General features: G+C 43.8%; 1 protein-coding gene across 1 annotated transcript; it reads left to right on the forward strand.

The window, feature by feature from the left end:
* Positions 1-855: 855 nt before the first annotated feature.
* Positions 856-4,173, forward strand: LOC118241142 (interferon-induced very large GTPase 1-like). The gene is given in 3 exon segments (XM_035525052.1): positions 856-882; positions 1,215-1,858; positions 1,860-4,173. Coding segments are annotated over 3 exon segments (2,985 nt in total).
* The last annotated feature ends 17,372 nt before the right edge of the window (positions 4,174-21,545 follow it).

Below are 21,545 nucleotides of genomic sequence, written 5' to 3' on the forward strand. Positions count from 1 at the left end.
CACTGTTTGCTGCTCCACTAAGCCTCTGTTCAGTGGTCCCCTGGCAGCACTCCCACACTCTGAATCTCCTCGTGTAGCACTTGAATGTCAGCTTGTAAACTCAGATAACAAACTCCAAAAAAATAATTCCCAACACTATCATTTTCAGTTAGACAGCAAATATGTTCAGAAACCTGATGAGCCATTTTCTGATCTGTTTCGTTTGGTATCCAACAGGAACTGAACTGTTGCTGTATCTGTAGCACTAATCTTAATAATGTGAAAATTACAAGGAACAGTGACTAGTTTTGGTTTCCGTATTCTTAATAATCTGACACTGTATTTTTTAAAATGTCTTCTGAAAGTAAGGAAAATATAGAAAATATACAAAGAAGCAAATCTAAGCAGAGAAGTATCTGAATAGTAAGGAAGTAGGAAGAGATGATGCTACTTCGCTGCATAGCCTGAGCAGGTGGTTCAAAGGCGAGACATAACAGACCAAAAGAAAGGACACCCCTGTCTGCTATGTTTTTCCTTTAAGAAATGGAGGCAATGCTGCAGGTCCTGTCTGAAATGCCAGAGTTGACATATAAGGTTGTCATCCATATACTTAGCATATATTGGAGTGCAATGTTGTTTCTTCAGGTCTATGATGTAAAACAACAACAATATAGCAGCGCTACACCCAGAAATACAAAGTGTACAAAGGAGAAAATTTTTGGGCCAATATGCCAGACTTCTTTAGGCTAGTAAAGTGGAGAAGGGGGGAAAATAAATAAATATATATACACTGTTATACTGTACTTAGAATGGTGTTTTGTTTTGGTTTTTTTATCTCATTGGGCTTTCTTATGAAATAGGTACTAGAGAGTCCTGATGATCTCTGATGTTCTGTCCAAGATGGTTTGTAATTGCAATGGATCCATTCAGATAATCCATTCAGATAATACCCACAGGAAGAATAATTAATCTTGTGTAATGTTTTGACACAAATAAGAATTATTTGAATTGAATAATTAAAACAACCCAAAAAAAAATTTGAGACAAGAAAAACAGAGGAAAAGCTTTTCATTTGTAAATATGAAAAGGTCTAATGAGGACTATAGGTTTGTAGCAAATTCTGACTAAAGCAGTGTCTTTGACTATATGGCCATTCTTTTCAATCTTAAATAAATAGCTAAAGAATGTGTTATTTATATGTTACAGTCTAAGGTGAACATTTTCTGATTTTACAGGGAGAACATACAGCTCTTTGTGCAGACAGACTGCAGCATTATGAAGAAGGTCTCAAAAAGCAAACAGATGAGCTCTTTACAAGACTTAATTTAAAAGTCAATAAGAGACTGAAGCCAGCAGACATTCTTCAAATATCATCTCAGTCATTATACTGCCAAGAACCTGTTGCTGAGAAAGAACTGGTTCAGAGGTTCTTACAAAAACTTATGATGGGGAATAACAGAGCAAGATACATTTCAGTTAAAGAAACAGTGAGTGAGATGAATCACATCCAATCAGGTACAGCAACTGGAGAGGAGAGTGACACGTTTGCAGACTTTTTTCACATAAGACCAGTTTCAATTGATGAAACAACACATAAACATCCTCTTCACCCCATGGATGTCCAGATTGCAGTGTTCCACTGCTCAGACCATTTCCTAAAGCAGCTCCTAGTGACTAAATTGTCCCAGTGTCAGTACGCACTGCCTTTGCTGGTGCCTGATCCCTTCACAAGACACATTGAGTTTCCTCTGTGGACATTTAGACAAATCAAGAAGACCTGGAAGACCACCGAAATATCTGGTAAAGAGACCACTTTTACTAATCCAATTTATGATGCTAAAACTCCAATGGTGGCGTTCTTTAGGTTTGGCTCTGTATTGTCTGATCAATGAAAAACATGACACATTCTTCCACAGACACTGCCCAGGTAGCAGCAGAAACCGTCTACTGATGGATGGAGTGGTGGAGATTGCCTGGTATCTCCCATCTGAGAAGAGCACTGATTATTTCCCTGACTGTGTAGCATTCTGTAATCTCCATGGTGATGCAGAAACTAATAAGGAACAACTAGAGATTCTTACTAAAATGTCCTCTGTGAATGTTGTACTTCTAGGTGATCAACAGCACATTAGTAGAAATGAAGAAATACTGCAAAGGCTTTTTAATGGGCCAAAGCCACTCATTTGTTTACTGCCTGAGAATAGTTCAAATGTCACTGGGACAAAGAGCCTGAAATTCAAAATTGGTCTTAAAGACAGAGGTCAGGGAACTGTATCTAAGGAGCTCAGAAAGAGCATTAACACATGTTTATCAAAATCAGTCTCCACTTTCAGGATTGAGGATGTGGGTAAAAACAGTGGAATCATAACAGATGAGAATAGTCATGAGTGTCAAAAAGGGAAAGATGCTGCTCTTCAGATCACATGGCTGCTGAATGGAAAGGACATGTCAAGCATTAAGGAGATGTATCTGCCTTGTCAAGGGGAACTGTGGCATATGTGGTGCCAAATGAACAAAAAGAAATATAAATTTTGCTGTAGTGATACAGAGAAGCAAATTAGTAAAATACAGAAGGAAATGAATCAGATTCGTGTACAACAGCATGAACATGGGGTCACACCACTTGTGCAGCTGTTCATTCAATCTATGAATTCACATTTTCCACTATCAAATGAAAAGTGCTATTTTCTTAATTGGATTAAAACCCTGCTTGACAAGTACTCAACAGAGGGTCTCTCTGCTCTTTATCAAGAATTTGATGAAAAGTGGTCAAAACATTTAAGAATGAAAAAGCAACATGTTGAATCAGAACAGATAAAACATGAACAGGAACAACTTGAAATAATATCTGAAAAAGTAAAGGCAACAAATTTTGGTCTGGAACACATCCTCAGAGAAATGGGGCAGATATATGAGTCATCTGTATCTTTCCAAATGGGCCAGAAAGAAGATAAAGAGTCAAAATTATTTCTCCCCAAACTTGCAGCACAGCTCATGATGTCTGGACACATGATGGAGCTGATGGATGGTGATGCTGCTCATGTTCCAGTAGTCTGGGTTTCAGCAGTTCTTGATGAACTCATCAAGATCCTGGGAGACCAAAGAGTCTTTGTGTTGTCAGTCTTGGGGATCCAGAGTTCTGGGAAATCCACCATGCTGAATGCTATGTTTGGACTCCAGTTTGCAGTCAGTGCAGGCAGGTGTACCAGAGGAGCCTTTATGCAGCTTGTCAAAGTGTCAGAAGAGATGAAGTCAGAACTGAATTTTGACTACATTGTAGTTGTTGATACTGAAGGTCTTCAATCTCCTGAGTTGACCAGAAAATCAAGCAGATGTCATGACAATGAATTGGCAACATTTGCAGCAGTACTTGGAAATATGACTTTGATCAACATTTTTGGTGAAAGCCCTGCTGAAATGCAGGACATCCTTCAGATTACTGTTCATGTCTTCCTGAGAATTAAGATGCTCAGACTGAACCCTGGCTGTATGTTTATATTTCAGAATGTTCCAGATGTCACAGCTAAGGAGAAAAACATGGAAGGTAGGCAGCGTTTGAAAGAAAAACTAGACAAGATGACAAAGCTAGCTGCCCAGGAGGAAGGCTGTGATGCAGAGTGTTTCAGTGATGTCATTGAATTTGATGTAGAGGAGGATGTGAGGTACATTGCACAGCTCTGGGAAGGTAGCCCACCCATGGCTCCACTAAACCCATCATACAGTGAAAACATTGAGGAACTGAAGCAAACTATAATCTCCAAAGCTGGACAGAAAGGTGGTATAAAGCTGTCTGATTTCAAAACCCGAATCATAGCCCTGTGGGAAGCACTTCTGAGTGAGAACTTTGTTTACAGTTTTAGAAACACAAGAGAGATTGCAGTGCACCGGAGGTTGGAGGAGGAGTATCAGAAATGGACCAAGAGTCTAAAGCATGCCATGTCAGAGATACAAAACAAACTGAGCACTAAAATCAACAACTGGCTACACAAAGTGGAGTACAAAGACCTTCAAGAGGAAATGAAAGAACCTCTTGAAAAAGTGTATAAATCATTGGAGCATTACTTTGAAGAAAATAGAGAGGAGAGAAGTATCCTACAACAATGGAGAGAGAAATTTAAAGAAAATATTAATGATGTGTATGAAAATCTTCTTAAATCAACAAAAACTGAGTTGGATGAAGTCTTTGAGAAATGACTCTCTTGTTCCTTCCTCTAAAAGCTTTTTCTGAAATTATGTGCCCCATGACTTCCTTGTATGAACCTGTCATTAAAGAATGCGAGAGCCATGAATAAATGTTCCTACCAAGTTACAGTGGTGGTTTCCTCAAAGTGACAAAACTGAATTATCTGTTGTGACTTGACTTGTACTACCAGAAATCTTGGACAAAATGTCACATATATTTATGAACCAATACAGAGACAGCAGCAGCAAAGATAATTTACTCCATGCTGGTGTGTTACTCTATAGATGAATATGTGACTATATATATATGGTTTATCTGAAGGATATTGTCCCTCAGTATGTTTGATCTAGAGCAACAAAAATCATTGCATCTGATTATCAGTTGCATCTTATTCCAACAAGAGTATGTTGTCATAATAGTCTGTATTGTCAGCTTTGTCTGTCAAGTTGACAACTATATGAAGTGATAGATTTTTTGTGAATTATATGATAGCACATCATAACTGATTTCACATACATACCTAGTTATTTTTTGATATGATAATGCTGATGATGACACAATGTGCCAAGTAAAGCTATTTGCAAAATTTAACAAAAGAGACGACTTTCATCAGATACTTTGTATTATCCTCTGTACTATCATAAAAATGACATGACAAACTGCTGTGTAATAGAAATTTTATTGAAGTATTTGACACTGACAATTTTTGCCCTGTAATGACACATTTCAGTCTATTTTAATTGGCCCTTTTATGAATTCCACTGGTATGACTTTTATGAATCTTTTGCAATTATATTGAGCTATATATACTAAATGCTTACTTTATGATACTTTATAAATATGCTTTTTTGTTGAAATTAACAAATATATAATCCTCATTATTTTATGATTAACGTGTTTCTCCCTAGTCTTTGTTAAGCTTGCATACTATCTAGTATACTACTGAACTTGGAGGGGGGGGGGAATGAATGAATGACAGTGGTGGTTTCTTAAAACTGAAATAAACATGATGTTACTTCACTTGCTCTACCAGAATTCTTAGCCAAACATTCAACATTATTTCCATTTGATGGACCATTAAAGAGACAGCAGGTACAAAGGCAAATTACTCCATAATATAAATGTGATTTGCAAACCTGAGGTAGATCCACATGCCTCCATCCCAGTCAATGTCTCTGATGACCTCTTCAAGACATGCTAGAAAAAGCTTCGGAGAGATGGTGTTACGCTTTACGCTCTTCTCGACTGGGTCTCACACTGGTGATGGCAGTATTGCCATGCTGGCAGTGCAAACAGTTTGCCTGCCTGCGGAGGTCCATGTACTGCACTGTGACTCCTTGCTTCTTGAGGGACTCTAGCACTGCTTTTATCTCAATGCTGTTGAAGGCTGTCCACAGAGGCATATTATAATCTCTTGCTCTCTCTAGCAGCTGTGTCAAGAGTGAATATGTGATCTGTCATTCTGTAGTTATTCCTGAAACCAGCCTGCTTTATAGACTGCTGCTCATCCAGTTGTGATAATTGATTCACAATTACCTTTGTGAACAGTTTATATATGTGAGGGAGCAGGCATATAGGGTGCTAGTTCTTAGATCTTTTCAATGACCCTTCTTGTACAGCAGGATAATATTCAACTCTTTCTAATGAAGGAATTTTCCCTTCAACATAATGGCAATTGATGCACAGAGCAAGGATTTACCAAAGTTGTTCTTCATCTGACAGCAACATCTCAGATGTTATATTATCTTTTTCTGATGCTTTTCCTTTATTCATCATCTTCATGGCTCTCTCAACTTGACTGACCAGAATGGATGGCACTTTCTCCCTTACATGGTCCAACATCAGAGGCTTGACCCTCACAGATGACTTAAAATGGTTTGTGCAAATGGTTTTACAAACCTCTTTCATTTAACCTTTGTCAGTCACCATGATGCCATCTTTGTTTTTTAGTGTTATAAAGTGTCATGTCCCTCTTGCATTTCTTGAGACTTTGCTGTTCTTACACAGTCCTCGGGAGTCTTTCTTTCCAGTATCTTTCAAAGTCTTCCTGCAGATGTTGTCTTATCATCTTGCAGAGAACACAATACTTGATGTGACCTTTACTATCTCTTAACATGTTCCTCTCCCTCTCCAGCAACTTCTTAGTGTGCTTCTAGATTCTTCCCTTGGGTTCCTTTGGACTGGAAACCTTCACCTTCCTTAAGCACTTCTTCAACTTCTGGACCAAAGATTGATAATCTATTCCCTGAAGCTGATCCCAGGTTTCCTTTCCAGTGTAGTCCCTCAGCTTTGTCTCATCAAATACCTTCATTCAATAATTCTTCAACCTCAAATCGTAAGGGTTGGCACCAGGCTGAGGTCCCCTCTGGCCACCAGGGGGAGGCTTCGAGTCAGGCACACTACTAATCAGGCTTGATTAGTTTTTCCTTTTGTTTTGTCATGCTTTATGGAAGCTGCAGTCTAGCAGATGCTCGTTCGCCTCGCAACCAAGCAGCCGAGGTTTGACTCCCCAGAGTTGGTTTTTACCTCTCTTGTTTTACCTGTTCTAAGATCTAACTGTTTTGCACATGGGCCCGCCATCATTAAAGAATGGTAGCTCACCCAAAAGAGTGTCAGTATCATTACCTATCTGTCCTGGGTTTGAGCCCATTACACAAATGCAGTTCTTTCTACTACCTTCTCTCATGAGGCACAGTCTTTACCTGCACAAGACAGTGGTCACTCCAGATCCTCATCAGTTGTTGACCAGGATATAAACTCTCATAGGATCTCTTGCATTTGGAGAGATCCCAGTCCATCTCTTTTCTAGATCCTTCTGAAATAGGCAGTTCCCAGTGTAAAGCTTACTTACCTATGCCATGGTGACTAAATGTTCTCCTCTCTTATTTTTTTTTCTCCCATTTTGAATCCTCCCACTTATCATTCACCTTGCTGCCCCTTCCTGACCTTGGCACTGAAGTCTCCCATTATGATGGTGTAAGTGGATTTCAATGCTAGGGTTGGTTCTAACATGCAGTAGAACTCTTCCACATCCTTGTCACTGGCAAACTTGGTATAGGAGACTCTTGAAGCCCATTCCTTGCAGAGGATGAACCCAATGCCTCCTACTACTCTTGCACTATTTGTATTTTCCAGTGACATAATCTTTCCATCTCCCTGCTGTGCCATGCTTCACCGAGCCCTGACACATCACACTTGATCTTGTTTTTCTCTTCCTTGAGATGGTTTGTGGCAATCCTCCTTGCCAAAGACCTACAGGTGTAGGTGCATGAGGCAAGGTTAATCCTCACCACCATAAAACGATCCAACAGACATGCAGGGTACAGAGGCCCTTTTACATTTTTAATTTCCCATTTGCTTTTTGCTCCTTTAAAGTACAGCCACCCCGCTGGCTAGGCAAGCAGGCTATTAACTTTCCAGTTTAGCTGGATTCTGAGCTCTACTATATGTCTGCTTCTGCTAAGGCAGTCCACCTATAGGGTGAGCGGTCTGTCCTGTACCTTTGGACAATGGTAGGACCTGCCAGGGTACATATGCACCCAGCTACCATAGCTACACAGACATTGTTACTGTTGTGGCACTTTGAGGCACTGAAGTAGGATTTTGCAACATCAAAATTAACATACTAACAAGTAATATTTTTATTGTCATTTTTTGTTATTGTCCTTTGGAAATAATGTGAATAAACACCTAGTAGTTTAAGGTTAACTTAAGTAGGACTCCAATATAGGAAATTGCTTAGAGAAGGTAATGAAATACATGTTTGTGTTGAAATGACAACCAACAGTTAGATAAAGATGTGATGTAATATATGTCAGTGACAAAAAGAATGTCAAAGCCTCAGGATTTTAATCAGTGGACCTAAAGTCTGTATCTACATGAAACAGTTATCTCTGTGTATAATGAATCCTCATTAATTCCACAACAGGGAATGTTTGTGTTAGACAGCTTCATTATGACTAAAATCCTTATGACATCTTCCTAGCATTGTCCTGCCAGTGCAGGGTCAGCTGTTCAGATCTTTGAATGCCACTTTACTCAATCAAATGCATGGTCTGGGTGCAAGGGTGCAGGCTTCAGATCCATGTAAATTGCATCTTGCCATCTTTGCTCCGGATGTCCCCGCGGCCGCTGGCCATTAACCTCAAGATGGTAGGCGATGCTGGCAACAGTATCTGGAGCTGCATGTCGAACATGGCCAAACTAGTGTCCCTCTCTCAGTTTCGCCCCAATGGGCACAATACCAAATTGTCATCGGATCATATTATTGGTAATATGGTCGTGGAGGGATACACCCAGCATCCAGCGAGCCATGAGCATCTCCATTGGTCAGCATTCTGATCCATAGAGTGCAACGGATCTGTCTGGTAGATTTTTGATTTCAGGTGCTTGAGAATTCTCATCACACAGGACGCTGGTAACTTCCTTCTAATGTGGTCACGTCACATTGACTCTCACCTGTACCTCACCATCAATGCAGCTCTGTAGGATGGAGCCAAGGTACCAAAATGTATATGTTTTCTTCAGATTGTTGGCATTAACCTGGATCAAACCCATGCTGGGAATCATTTCCAAATATTCAGTCTTTGTGATGTTGAGGCGCAGGCTGAACTGGCTCAAGCAGTCGCTCCAGGATTGCACCTGGCACTACAGCTCCTCTCCGGTGGTGGTTGTGAGCATGACGTCATCAGCATAAAGCAGTGTCCAGGGCATGCTGCCCTGCAGATCCCATGTTATGGTGCCCATGACAAGAATGAACAGCAACAGTGACAGTGTGGAGCCCTGATGAATGCCAATGTTCACTGGGAAGTTGTGAGATGTCCCAGCTGTGCACCTCACCCGACTGCTGGGATTCATATAAAGCAATTTGACCCAGCCTACGAGCTCTTCAGGCATGCTGTGGTTGCGGAGTGTGTATCAAATAAGCCCATGGGAAGGCCTTCTCTAAGTCGAGAAAGGCAGCATGTAGTGGCCTGTTTTTCTCGTGGTTTTTCAACTGGTGGGCTGCAAAGATTGCATCGGTTGTTCCACAGCCTTTCATGAAGCAGCACTTGTTGATGCTGATCTGGAAGATGTCATGTAAGTGTTGGTCAAACAAATATAGTGCTCGATGTCACACGCCACCCTCATATGTGCTTTTGCCAGTCGGTAGATGTTCTTTTCACAGTCCCGCATATCCAGCTGCTCGCAGAGGTCTTGTTAATGTTTCGCGCGGGCTGCAGCCACTACTCTCTTGGCTTCCCGCTTGACAGCAGTGTAATACTGCCAATTATCATTGGTCTTGTTGGTGAACCAAGCCCCGAAGACCACCTTCTTTTACAATATCCTTTGCTGCACTTCCTCAGCCCAGAGCCACGTCTGCTTATTAAGACACCGATAGCCGGGTTGCCTGGTACTGAGGATCATCCTTTCAGCAGTGGTGACAGAGTCACAGAGTGCATTCCAACAAGCGTCGACTGAGGTTGCATTGACTTCGGGTAAAGGTAAAGCTGTTGATCTTGGCCCTTGATTTTTATGCAGCTTTTACGCTTTGATCATCGCCAGCCCTCTCACATGGCCATCCTGGTTGCTAGGTGATCTTCATAACAATGACAAGCAGCTTATGCTGTGGGGCCAGGCAGTCAGATGGGGTGACCTTTCCATCAGTGGTGCTAGCAGTGTAGTCACGTCTCCATGCCAGCACAAAGTCGATCTGACTACGGCTGCCTCTACTGGTGTAGGTGCCCAAATAACTCATGCATATGTTGAAAAATGTATTGCAAATGACGAGATCATTGGCTTCCACAATATCAAGGATTTGGTGGCCATCATCATTTCATGTACCATATCCAAAGCTACTGTAGTAATCGTAGCCATCCTTTGTCCACCCAACGTGGCCATTCAGGTCACCAAAGACCATGAGCAGGTGTTCTGCAGGGCACAATGTGATGCGATTGTGCAGATCCTACCAGAACAGATCCTTCTCCTCCTCTGCGCATCCCATCTGCAGAGCATTCGTGGAGAAGACCTGCAATTGGTGGACTCCAATGTCAATGACAGCACACAAAAGGCCATCAGAGTGGTGATTTACTTTGGCCACACAGTCAGGCTAGTTAGGGCTGATGACTAAGGTGACACCTTGCTGGCTCATCCTGCTGTAGTAGATTAGTTTGAAACCATCGCCAATGTTGCATGACTTTTGTCCTTTCCATCGTATTTCCTGCAGGCAGACAATATACACACGATGCTGTTTGAGTATTTCTGCAAGCTCGCGGCTGCATCCAGTTAGTGTTCCAATGTTAAGCTTGGCAATTTGTATTAACTTCAGTTTTGTTTTCAGTTGGGCTAGCTTCTTTGGCTGATTTTGCCCTTGAATCAGTAACCATTCTCATGCTGGTTGGGCGGGGCAGCACGCATTGCCTCCAGGGAACGCCCTAGCATTCAACAGTGATTTTGGATTTGACGTTTTGATCCTTTGGGTTATGACAAAGGCTGACTGATCAGCTTGTCCCCACAGCCTGACATTGGGTCCTTTTTTGGCTCATCACAGTCTCCAGCGGCACCGCTAGGAGGAACGGACGCCACTGCCAAAATCCATATTACAAATAGACATGTATTATATGTTACCCAGTTATCTTTCCACTCATTTTTTAAAAAAAAGTGGTCATACAAAGAGTGGAAAAATGCAAAAAATCGGGATGGATAAAACACATTAAATAAATTAATTTGTAAATTGGTGAATTATGATTTTCAACTTCATGCATCTTGACTTGCTCTCCACCAGTCTTTCATACTGATAATTAAAATAAGATTAGGTTCAGATGATAATCAATATGTAACATGGAGCGATTATGAGGTTCTCATTCACTGAGAAGAGTTTATTAAGGGCAAATCCATAATCAGAGTCATAGTCATGGTCCAGGGTCATAAAGCAAATACAAATAGAACCGGAATACATAGTTAACACAAACACACAGAAAAAAGGGAACAGGCTATAACTAAACAACATGGACATAAGCAGTGATATGAAAAAAAAGCAATAAACACAATTGATAACAAGCACATACAAAAGAAGCATAGAATCACAATGACCAGCAAAAAGACTGAACAGACAAAAGGTTTATATACACACAAGTACAAATGAAAGCTAACTAGAAACAGGTGAGAACAATGAAGCAAGATGGAGAAAACCAAATGTGGGGCATAACTAACAATGTTAGCAAAAGAAACCAGGAAGAAAACAAGGACACAAAATGGACACCATGGAGACAGGACACCAGGAGGGGCCAACTGTGACACAGTAATTCATTAAGTAGAATGAGGTGTGGCTCAGTGGTTCCAGTACTAATCTGAGATCTCCATCCAGAAATTGCAGTCCTGGGAAAAGCTAAGATGCTACACAGGACCCTCAAGCTCCCAGGCCTGTGGTAGAGGACCCAAGCTTGAAAGAAAAAGCCCGCCCAGAGGAGGGTGAGTCATTGTGGGGTTTTTTGTTTTGTTTTGTTTTGTTTTTTGGTCACCGTTCATGCTATTACACCTTTTCAACTGCTCATAAACGCAAATATATTCCCCAGAATAAAACAAAAGGATCAGGTGAGTTTTCTATTTTTAAGGATTCATTTCAGTATGAATCCACATTAGAATGGGATAATTGAGTGATCTGAGCAATTTCAATTGAGGCATGGTCAGTGCTAAACTAGCCAGAGCCAGTGTTTTAAAAACTGCAAGTCTTGTGGGGTTTTCTTGTGCAATACTGTTGCGGTTACATCAAGAATGGTATAATACAGGAACAATATCCAGTGAAAGGTGACCCTATAGATTTAAACAAGTCAATTTACAAAGGGGTCAGACAGTTGATCTTACACTTAGCATTTAGCACACTTTTATTTTTGTTGAAGTACCACATTAATTGTGAGCAGCTTTCTGGCCTTGATTGCTGTGGCTTCCAGTTCTTCTCTTGGCCAGCTTTTTGTGCCTGGTGGATATCTGATGACTGGCAGAGCATACATATTTATGGATTTGATCGTATCAAGTTCAAGTTCAAGTTCAAGTTCGGTTTATTCGTCACATACATAGTCATACACAGTATAACTCGCAGTGAAATGGTGGAGAGTGCTCTGTCCAAAGTGAGGAAAAGAAAACAGGGGTGCATAGAGAAAAATATATATATGCAAGATAAATATATATATTCTATGTATGTACAAAATATATTAACAATGTATGTACAATATATGTATATTATGATTATATACACAATGTACAATGTATATGGTTGGGTATATATGTACACAATCTACAGAATGTACAGTGCAGGTGTAATATGGTTGGGTATATATGTACACAATCTACAGAATGTACAGATCCATTTTGTATAATAACATATCTACAGTTGTTGTGTAACAAGGTAATTGAGTATAAATCTATATCTATATATAAATCTATATATACAGATGTACAGATATACAGATATACATGGTGGTGGTGGTCCCCACAGTTTATCAGTTTCCCTGATTCAGGGCCCGAATGGCCTGTGGGAAGAAGCTCCTCTTCAGCCTCTCTGTCTTGGTCTTCAGGGAGCGGAAGCGCCTCCCTGACCTCAACAGAGGGAAGAGTCTATTGTTGGGATGGGTGGGGTCCTTCACAATTTTCCTGGCCTTGGTCTGGCACCGCTTGTAGTAGATGGTCTGCAGGTCAGGAAGTTCCGTGTGAGTGATGCGCTCTGCTGAACGCACTACCCTTTGGAGTGCTTGTCTGTCCTGCTTGGTGCTATTCCCAAACCAGACTGTGATGTTCCCCGTGAGGATGCTCTCGATAGTGCAGGTGTAGAAGTTCTGCAGTACTTTGGAGGGCAGTCTGAAGTCTCTTAGGTGTCTGAGGTGGTAAAGATGCTGGCCTTCTTTGCCAGGGAGTTGGTATGGCGGGACAAGGACAGGTCCTGCGAGATGTGAACTCCAAGGTACCTGAAACTATCTACTCTCTCCACCGTGGTTCCACTGATCCTCACAGGTTGGTAGTGCCGCTCCTGCTTCTTGCTGCAATCCACGATCAGCTCCTTTGTCTTACTGACGTTTAGGAGGAGATTATTTTCCTGGCACCAGTTTTCCAGGTGTTTAATCTCCTCCAGGTAGGCCCTCTCATCATTGTCCGAGATCAGACCCATGACAACGGTGTCGTCAGCAAACTTGACAATGATGTTAGAGCTGGAAGTAGTTGTGCAGTCGTAGGTGTACAGTGAGTAGAGCAGGGGGCTTAGGACACAACCCTGAGGAGCTCCAGTGCTGAGGGTGAGGGTGGATGAGGTGCAATTGCCCAACTGTACTGATTGTGGTCTGTCTGTTAGGAAGTTGGAGATCCAGTCGCACAGGGATGTATGCAGTCCTAGATCCCACAACTTAGTAGTGAGTAGGGAGGGCATGATTTTAACATAATTTCCCCTCCCTTCGTCCAGGTGAGTCAGTGTAGTGTGGAGCAGATGTGCAATTGCATCGTCAGTGGAGCGGTTGTGGCGGTATGCAAACTGCAGTGGGTCCATGGAGGCTGGCAGTGAAGATGTGATGAAGTCTCTGACTAGCTTTTCAAAGCACTTCATCACGACTGATGTGAGGGCGACAGGGCGGTAGTCATTGAGGTCGGAGGGTCGAGGTTTCTTCGGGACGGGGACGATTGTGGACCGCTTGAAGCTGGACGGGATGATACTGAGCGTCAGGGAGAGATTGAAGATGTCGGTGAATACCGGGGCTAGCTGATCTGCGCAGGCTTTGAGGACCCTCCCGCAGATACCGTGTGGTCCCATCGCCTTCCTGGTATTCACCCTTTTAAACACTCTCCTCACGTCACTCTCCGTGATGATGAGAGGGCGCTGTTCTATGGTGGGCCCCGCGCATGTGCCACTGGCTGCGCCGATAGTGCCATTTGGACTAGCGCTGTTAGCACTAGCGCCGTTAGCATTGGCGCTGTTAGGGCTTCTGGTTGGAAAACTTCTTGATGGTGATTCTTGGGATCATGTCGTCCACCAGTTTCCCAATAAACCCCACTACTGCCTCCGTAAACTCGCTGACATCATCAGTGCTGCACCGGAACATGTCCCAGTCTGCGTCATCCAGAGCGTCCTGCAGAGCGGCCACCGATTGGTCTGTCCAGCGCGCGACCTCCCTCTGAACTGGAGCTTCCCGTTTCAGCCTTTGTTTATATTTTGGTAGGAGGAAGATGACGGCGTGGTCCGACTTACCAAACGGTGGATGAGCTAGTGCCTTGTACCTGTCCTTGTATGGGGTGTAGCAGTGGTCTAGTGTCCTATTTCCCCTGGTGGGGAAGGTTACGTGCTGGTAAAGGTTGGGCACTGCACGCTTGAGGTTAGCGCTGTTGAAATCCCCAACCACAATAAGTGCAGCATCCCAGTGCTGTGTCTGAAACTGTGTGAGAGCCTCATGAAGTTCACACAGTGCAGTGTCCATGTTAGCCTGAGGTGGGATGTACACGGTGTTGATGATGACCGAAGTGAACTCCCGGGGAAGGTAGAAAGGACGAAGCTTGAGGGCAAGCAGCTCCAGGTTGGGTGAGCAGGAGCGGGTGAGAATAACAACATTGGCATTGTTACACCAGCTGTTGTTTACCATCACACACACTCCGCCGCCTCTCGACTTCCCCGAATCTGCCATCCTGTCCATGCGGTGAACCGAGAAGAACTCGGCCGGCTGGATAGCGTGGTTTGGTACCGCTGGGTTCAGCCACGACTCGGTGAAGCAGAGGAGATTGCAGTCCCGAATGTCCCTCTGGAACTTTATCCTGGCCCGGAGGTCATCGAGCTTGTTATCCAGAGATTGGACGTTGGCTAGCAGGATGCTAGGTAAGGGAGCTCGGTGTGCCCGAGCCCTCAGCCTGTTCCTGATGCCGGCTCGCTTCCCTCGAGGCCTTTTCCTTGCGCCGCATCTTTTGTTTTCCCTCAGGATCTCCGTCGGCCATCTTGGGTCCGGGGTTACAGATGGCTTGAGGTGAGTGCTATGTAGATTAAGAGAAATAAGGGCATCTCTGCTGTACGAGATACGCGACGTGGTGTGTAGAGAAGGGCTGCGGAGAAATCAGGGGTAGCGGGAAGAGCAAAAAGAGCGAAAAAAGCTAAAAAAGTGCCAGGTTTGGACGGAGCAGTCGTGACGGCAGCCGACCTCACCGGCGCCATCTTGCTAAGTCATTGAATCATTCCCATTCAACAGGGTCTGAGGACTTGCATTACACTATGGAGGTACTTGGATGTTGATGTCTTTTTCATTTCTTCCAAGTGATTGGAGAAACCGTACATGCCTCCAGAAATTGTTTTATAATAGTGTTGTTCTATATATGTGGTGGCTCTATTGGTTTGATTGATAATGACCCAACCACTTGTTATGCAATGCAGTTTTGTCACAGGACGTTCCCCCCCCACAAGTCCCATGGTACGGCCTGCCGCATGTAGGGGGGCTCACGCTTGTTTGTGACCGTGCCCCCGTGACGGCACGCACCTGTACGGGGTTAATTGTTAGTGTTTGTTAGTCTAAACCCCTGTCAGTGCATCCCTCAGTGTTAGACATTGTTGGTCAGCCAAAGCTTATGTTATTATCCATGTTTGTCTAGCCTATGTACATGTTACAATCATTGTTTGTTAGGAATAAGTGTGTTTATGTTCTCTGTTAATGTCATGTGTGAGTACTACCATTGTCTGTTACATGTTGTATTATTAAATGTTTCACAATGTTGAGGGAGTCTGTGCATCATGCTCCATGCTCTGCAGCACTTGGGCACTCATTACAGAATGATCAACCACCACAGGACGCCAGCTACCATGGCTAAGAACGGACTACCTAGCGGGAGGTGCATGGGCACCCCCTGCACTGCCGCCTGGATCCCAGGAGATTGGGGAGAGGACCGCGACTGGTGTCCGGAGGTGGAGGGGAACACCCCCAGGAATTTCTTGGATGGGGGCCTAGGGCTATCGAGCCTGGGCCAAGGAGGACCTATATGCCCCACAACAACCAGAAAGAGGGCAGTTGTGTGGAGTGTGAGGGAAAATGCTTAATGCTTGCTTGACAGTTATCGCTTAACTGTTGCTGGGGAGGGGTGCAGCAGCAGGGAGTAATAATTTGTTTTTAGCAGGAAAGAATGTTCAAGGATGGTTGAGAGGCCTGGCACCTGGAGTCAGGAGATTAGCTCATGAGACAACAATGGGGAATGGTAGGGGTATATGAACTCCTGTTAGAGAGTTTGAGGCTTCTCTCCCTCGAATCATAAGGGACAGAGCCAATAAAGCCTGCTCATCTGCACATCTGGCTCGAGTCCTATTGATTTTTCCTCCACAATTTGGTGTTGTTGGCAGGATTGCACAGCTCCGTACTCCGCAACTGAGAGGGAGACATCCGTGACGAAAAAAGATAAATATCCTCATCTCCTAAAGCAGACGGACCACTCCATGACCTGAAGCCTGGGGACTGGGTGGTGATTAAGGACCTTAGAAGAAGCCGGTGGAACAAACCACGGTGGCTGGTACTAGCGCAGGTTCTCCTGACTACTCACACCACTGTTAAGACCCAAGGAAGTAAAACTTGGATGCACGCATCGCATTGTAAAAGAGCTCCTGATCCTGAGGGGTGATAAGATAACCAACCTAAACCCCATATCTGAAGGGAGAAAGGAGTTCCAGAGGCGGGATCCGGACTGCTGCAATCGACCGTAGAGTGAACCGAGGGTAAGGCGGATCTGGCGGCTGTTGTAGGGAGGTCTGGGACCTCGAGGGTCTGAGACCCGGCACAGTGTGACAACACTGGGGCAAAAAGTGTAGACTCCAAAAGGTGGACTGTAAGGAAACAGAGGCACTGGAGTCCCCTCCCGTCGATGGATGCGAGTGGTAAAGAGTCAACTCCAATGAGCTGCGATCAGGGCCACTCGGGAAAAGTTTGTTTTAGTACAGAGGACGACAGTGTCAGCATTGTGCAGATGACTGAAGCCAACTAACGTAGAGTAAGTAGTAAATAACTTTCCAATATTGGTATGAAATTGATTGTTTGATGCCTCTGATTGTGTAGAAAAGGGAAAAAAAAGAGAGAATAATATTATTATTATTATTCTGTAACACCAACGGGTTAATAAAACATTTTATTGATGTCTTGATTTTGATTTTATTATTGATGCAGTGATGGGTAACAATAAAAGTAAGACACAAAAAGCTGAAACAGTTGCACCATCAGGGTGTCAGCCTTGAAAATGGAAGTTGCAGTTATGCACAGACATGAGAATAAATATGGGCCAGACGTAATGGCTCAAATAGCATTATGGAGTAAATGCAGGTTTACACTGGGAGGTTGTATGGGGGTAAATAAACTACGACGTATGCAGTATAATCTGAGGGAGGTGGAAAATTAAAGACTGATTACAGCCATTTGGGGAGCATGGGAGAATTGTATGGGGGAGGCAGAAGAGAAAGAAAGGAAAAAGAGGGAGGGGGATGTTAATCGCATGTTTCAGATGCTTCAGTCTGTGCAGGTCTCCAAGGTTGACCCTGATACCGACTCCTGCCAACTAATGCCTCACGCTCCCCCGGTAGCAGCAGCCCCTGCAGTGCCCACCCCACCAGTTCAACCACCTGCCGAAGAGGAACAAGGGGCTGTGGGAGGAGCTGCTGCATCGGGACAGAGCCAAGAACTGAGGCAACTCAGGCCGAGGCCAAAGCAAGGGTTGATTAAAGGGGTAGCACCAGTAAAAATATCACACCTAAGTCAGATGACAGGCCCAAGCAACGTCAGTTTGCCCTGAAACCAGAAGCCATAGAAGGCATTAAACGAGTGTTCAAAGACCTCCTGTACGCAGGAGTGATAGTGCCATGCCTGGATTTGCCTGTACGAACGCCAATTTTCCCTGTTAAAAAACCAGGTCGTAATGAATGGAGGTTTGTACAGGACCTCCAAGCAGTCAATGAAGCAGTTAGACAAAGAGCCCCAAATGTCCCAAACCCACACACAATCCTCTCATCTATACCAGACGATAGTAAATGGTTCACCGTCGTGTTCCAGTGCATAAGGATAGCCAGTATTGGTTTGCCTTTCAATTCGAGGGAAAAGCTTATACGCTCACGCACTTGTGTCAGGGGTATTGTGAATCTCCCACTATTTATAATGATTTACATTTACATTTACATTTACGGCATTTAGCAGATGCGCTTATAAACAATAAGTGCTAGAGTTTGTTAAAAAACATAAATAGTGCCCTACAATAAGTACTAAATTAGTCAGTCAATAAGGGAGCAGTGTCAGTTGTCCTTTAAATATTCTGCAAATAGATGGGTTTTCAGTCTGCGTTTGAAGACTGCAAGGGACTCTGTTGTCCGGACAGGAAGCGGGAGTTCATTCCATCTTGGAGCCAGGACAGAAAATAGTCTCGATGCTTGTCATCCATAAGACGTGAAACAAGGTATTTCAAGCCGAGCCGTACCTGAGGTTCGAAGTACTCGAGGTACAGATCGGAGACTGGGTAGTGATTAAGGACCTTAGAAGAAGCCGGTGGAACAAAACACGGTGGCTGGGACCAGTGCAGATTCTCCTGACTACTCACACCACTGTTAAGACCCAAGGATGGAAAACTCTGCCCAGGGCTGTTTGAGTATGCAGCTGGCATTCCTATCATATCATCCCACCAGATTGGGACGGGTGTTGCTTCCCTACTCTAGTAGCACCCCCATCAGAGTCTTTATTCCATCCGAGAAAATTCAGGACAAAAGCTCAAGTAGGACAAAACGAGAAGTGACCATGCCTCACTGATGGCGTGGGTATCATCTGTGGGACCCCTGGACAACTCTGGGGGTAACAATGGGCTGGGCCCTACTACCTGGTGGCAGCACTGCTGCTACCTTGCAAAAATTAAATGGGCTGGCATGGCAGACACAACTTTTAGCAAACAAAACTGAAGTGGCTTTAGGAACAATAAACAGGGAATTGTCCACCATTCACACTGCTGTCCTTCAACAAAGGCTTGTTCTCGACACAATTTTAGCAAAGGAAGGGGGAGTGTTCAAGATGTTGGGCACTGACTGTTGTTTTTACATTCCAGATGGTCATCATAACTTGACCAATTGAATTACGGCCATGAGAGCTGGTCTACCTCCCGCTCTAGAAGCAGAATCTTGGTTATCTCAACTTCAGCAGCAGTAGGGCCCATGGGGCCCTGTTACTTCAAGTTTTCATCCCCATTATCTGTGTGATATTATTGCTTTTGTGTTTTGCTCCGTGTGTGTTGTCCAGTTGTTCCAGGGTTGTAGCCTGACTAGTCGCTCCACAACTGTTGTCATTTCCCTACAATAAAGGTAAGGTAGATGCCCTGGAGCTGCAGGATGACTTCGACCCTGACAAGGAACCAGACTTAAACCCTCTTCCCAACTGGATGTTGATGTTGGATCCCAATGTTTAGAAATGCATTCGTGAACTTTATTATTATGCACGTTACCCATTTGAGGACTAGCTTCAAATGAGTTGAATAAGCTTATTTGCAAAATCATGTTAGGTAGTGATAATGTGTGATATTATCAAAGGGGGGAAAATGTGAGGGAAAATGCTTAATGCTTGCTTAAAGGAGAACTAAGGAATATGTGACCTTTATGTGACCTTTGCTCTCATCTCGACCAGTCTGCAAGAAAGGCGAATAGAGAAGTGATGGAGTATGATAGTTATGGCTTAACTGTTGCTGGGCAGGGGTGAAGCAGCAAGGAGTAACAACTTGTTTTTAGCAGGAAAAAATGTTCAAGGATGGTTGAGAGGTCTGGCACCTGGAGTCACGAGATTAGTTCATGAGAGAACAAATGGGAATGGTGGGGGGTATATGAACTCATGTGAGAGAGAAGTTTGAGGCTTCTCTCCCTCAATGCATAAGGGACAGAACCAATAAATCTCACTCATCTGCACCGCTGGCTTAAGTCCTATTGATTTTTCCTCCACAGGAGCCAGCAGGATCCCCAGAGGGCAGAGCTGTAGCCCGAGTCCCTTCCCGTCAGCGGACTCACCAGCGAGACTGGAGGGGTCTGCCCAAAGCCTCAGAGGCACATCGCCTCTGGGATGCTCCTAAAGCGGCAGGAATAAGGAGGACTGTTCAGGGGAGGAGCATGGCCGGAACCGGGGCGGACATGCACCCCTGTGTGCCCGTATGTCTGCACCTTTTTTGTGTGTCTAGGTGCAGCGTTTTGAGATGAGCACTGGACTTCCCTGAGGGGGGCAGGGATTCTGCCATCCTTCCTCCATTTAAGGGGTCTCCTGGGCTTGCGGTTTCTAGCCTGCCTCATGTTGGATGGGCACCAGGCAAAGCCGTATTGTCTGTGTGTACACGGCGGCCTGGGGCTCGCGGTCCTGGAGAGGACGCGTCGGGAGCCACACCCCTTGGGAGGGGGTTCTGTCACGGGACGCTTGCCCCCACAAGTCACGTGGTATGGCCTGCCACGTGCAGGGGGGTTCACTCTTGTTTGCTAAGCAGCTATTAGTGACAGACACTTTAGATGAAACCTATCACCCTAAACAATCAATATTGTTAATAAACAAGCTGTTATTAGATTGGTACAGCCTATTAACTCCATCGTCATTAAAATTTAATTTAGAAATGGATAGTAAATGCACAGTGATGTACTTCTCACTACTGGTTATGTTTCTTACCTTCATCATAAAGCAACAAGCCAGCTTGCTGGATTTTTATTTTTTTTCCCACTACTTTGACTCGAGTGGTGACTTGAGTCTGCCATAGTGGGTGGAACTTGTCATAAAGATAACAACGCTCACCCATTTACAGGAAAGCTAAATCTCTCATTGAATTATTATTGCTTGTCCCTCTGTAAATGTAAAGCAGGACCATCAATCACCAACATTCTTTCCAGCAACTGCAGAGGCAACAAAATTCTAATAGGTAGGCTTTTTCATTTCATCCTTCACATTTTTGTAACAGTACACTCCACTTCCCCGCCACATGCTGTTATATTTGACTGTTCACACTGTGATTGTTCCTTATTTGTAACCACACCCCTCTTGTTAGAACTATCACTTGTTATACCTGCACCCTGTTCATCGGATTATTCATGTATGTATTTAAACCTCTAGTGTTCTTCATCAGTCATTGTTCCTGTGCTCTGTTTGCAGACGAAAGGCACCACAACATACTGTTCCTAGCTGTGTTTCCCTTTTGTTTTGATTAAATGTCTGTACATGTCATAACTTGTTGCTGCATCCTGCCCCTTGGCTTATGCCACTCGGGCTGTTACAATTCTAATACAAACTGAATAGATTTGGATTTGTTTAAATGTTGATTGTCAGATTATAAATTGATCACAAAATGATGTCTTTTCAAATATTTTTAAAATATATTAAGCCCTCTCTGAGGGTAACAGTTCTCCACTGGATTGTTGCATGGA

This window comes from Electrophorus electricus, chromosome 4, assembly GCF_013358815.1.
Source record: "Electrophorus electricus isolate fEleEle1 chromosome 4, fEleEle1.pri, whole genome shotgun sequence".
NCBI lineage: Eukaryota > Metazoa > Chordata > Actinopteri > Gymnotiformes > Gymnotidae > Electrophorus > Electrophorus electricus.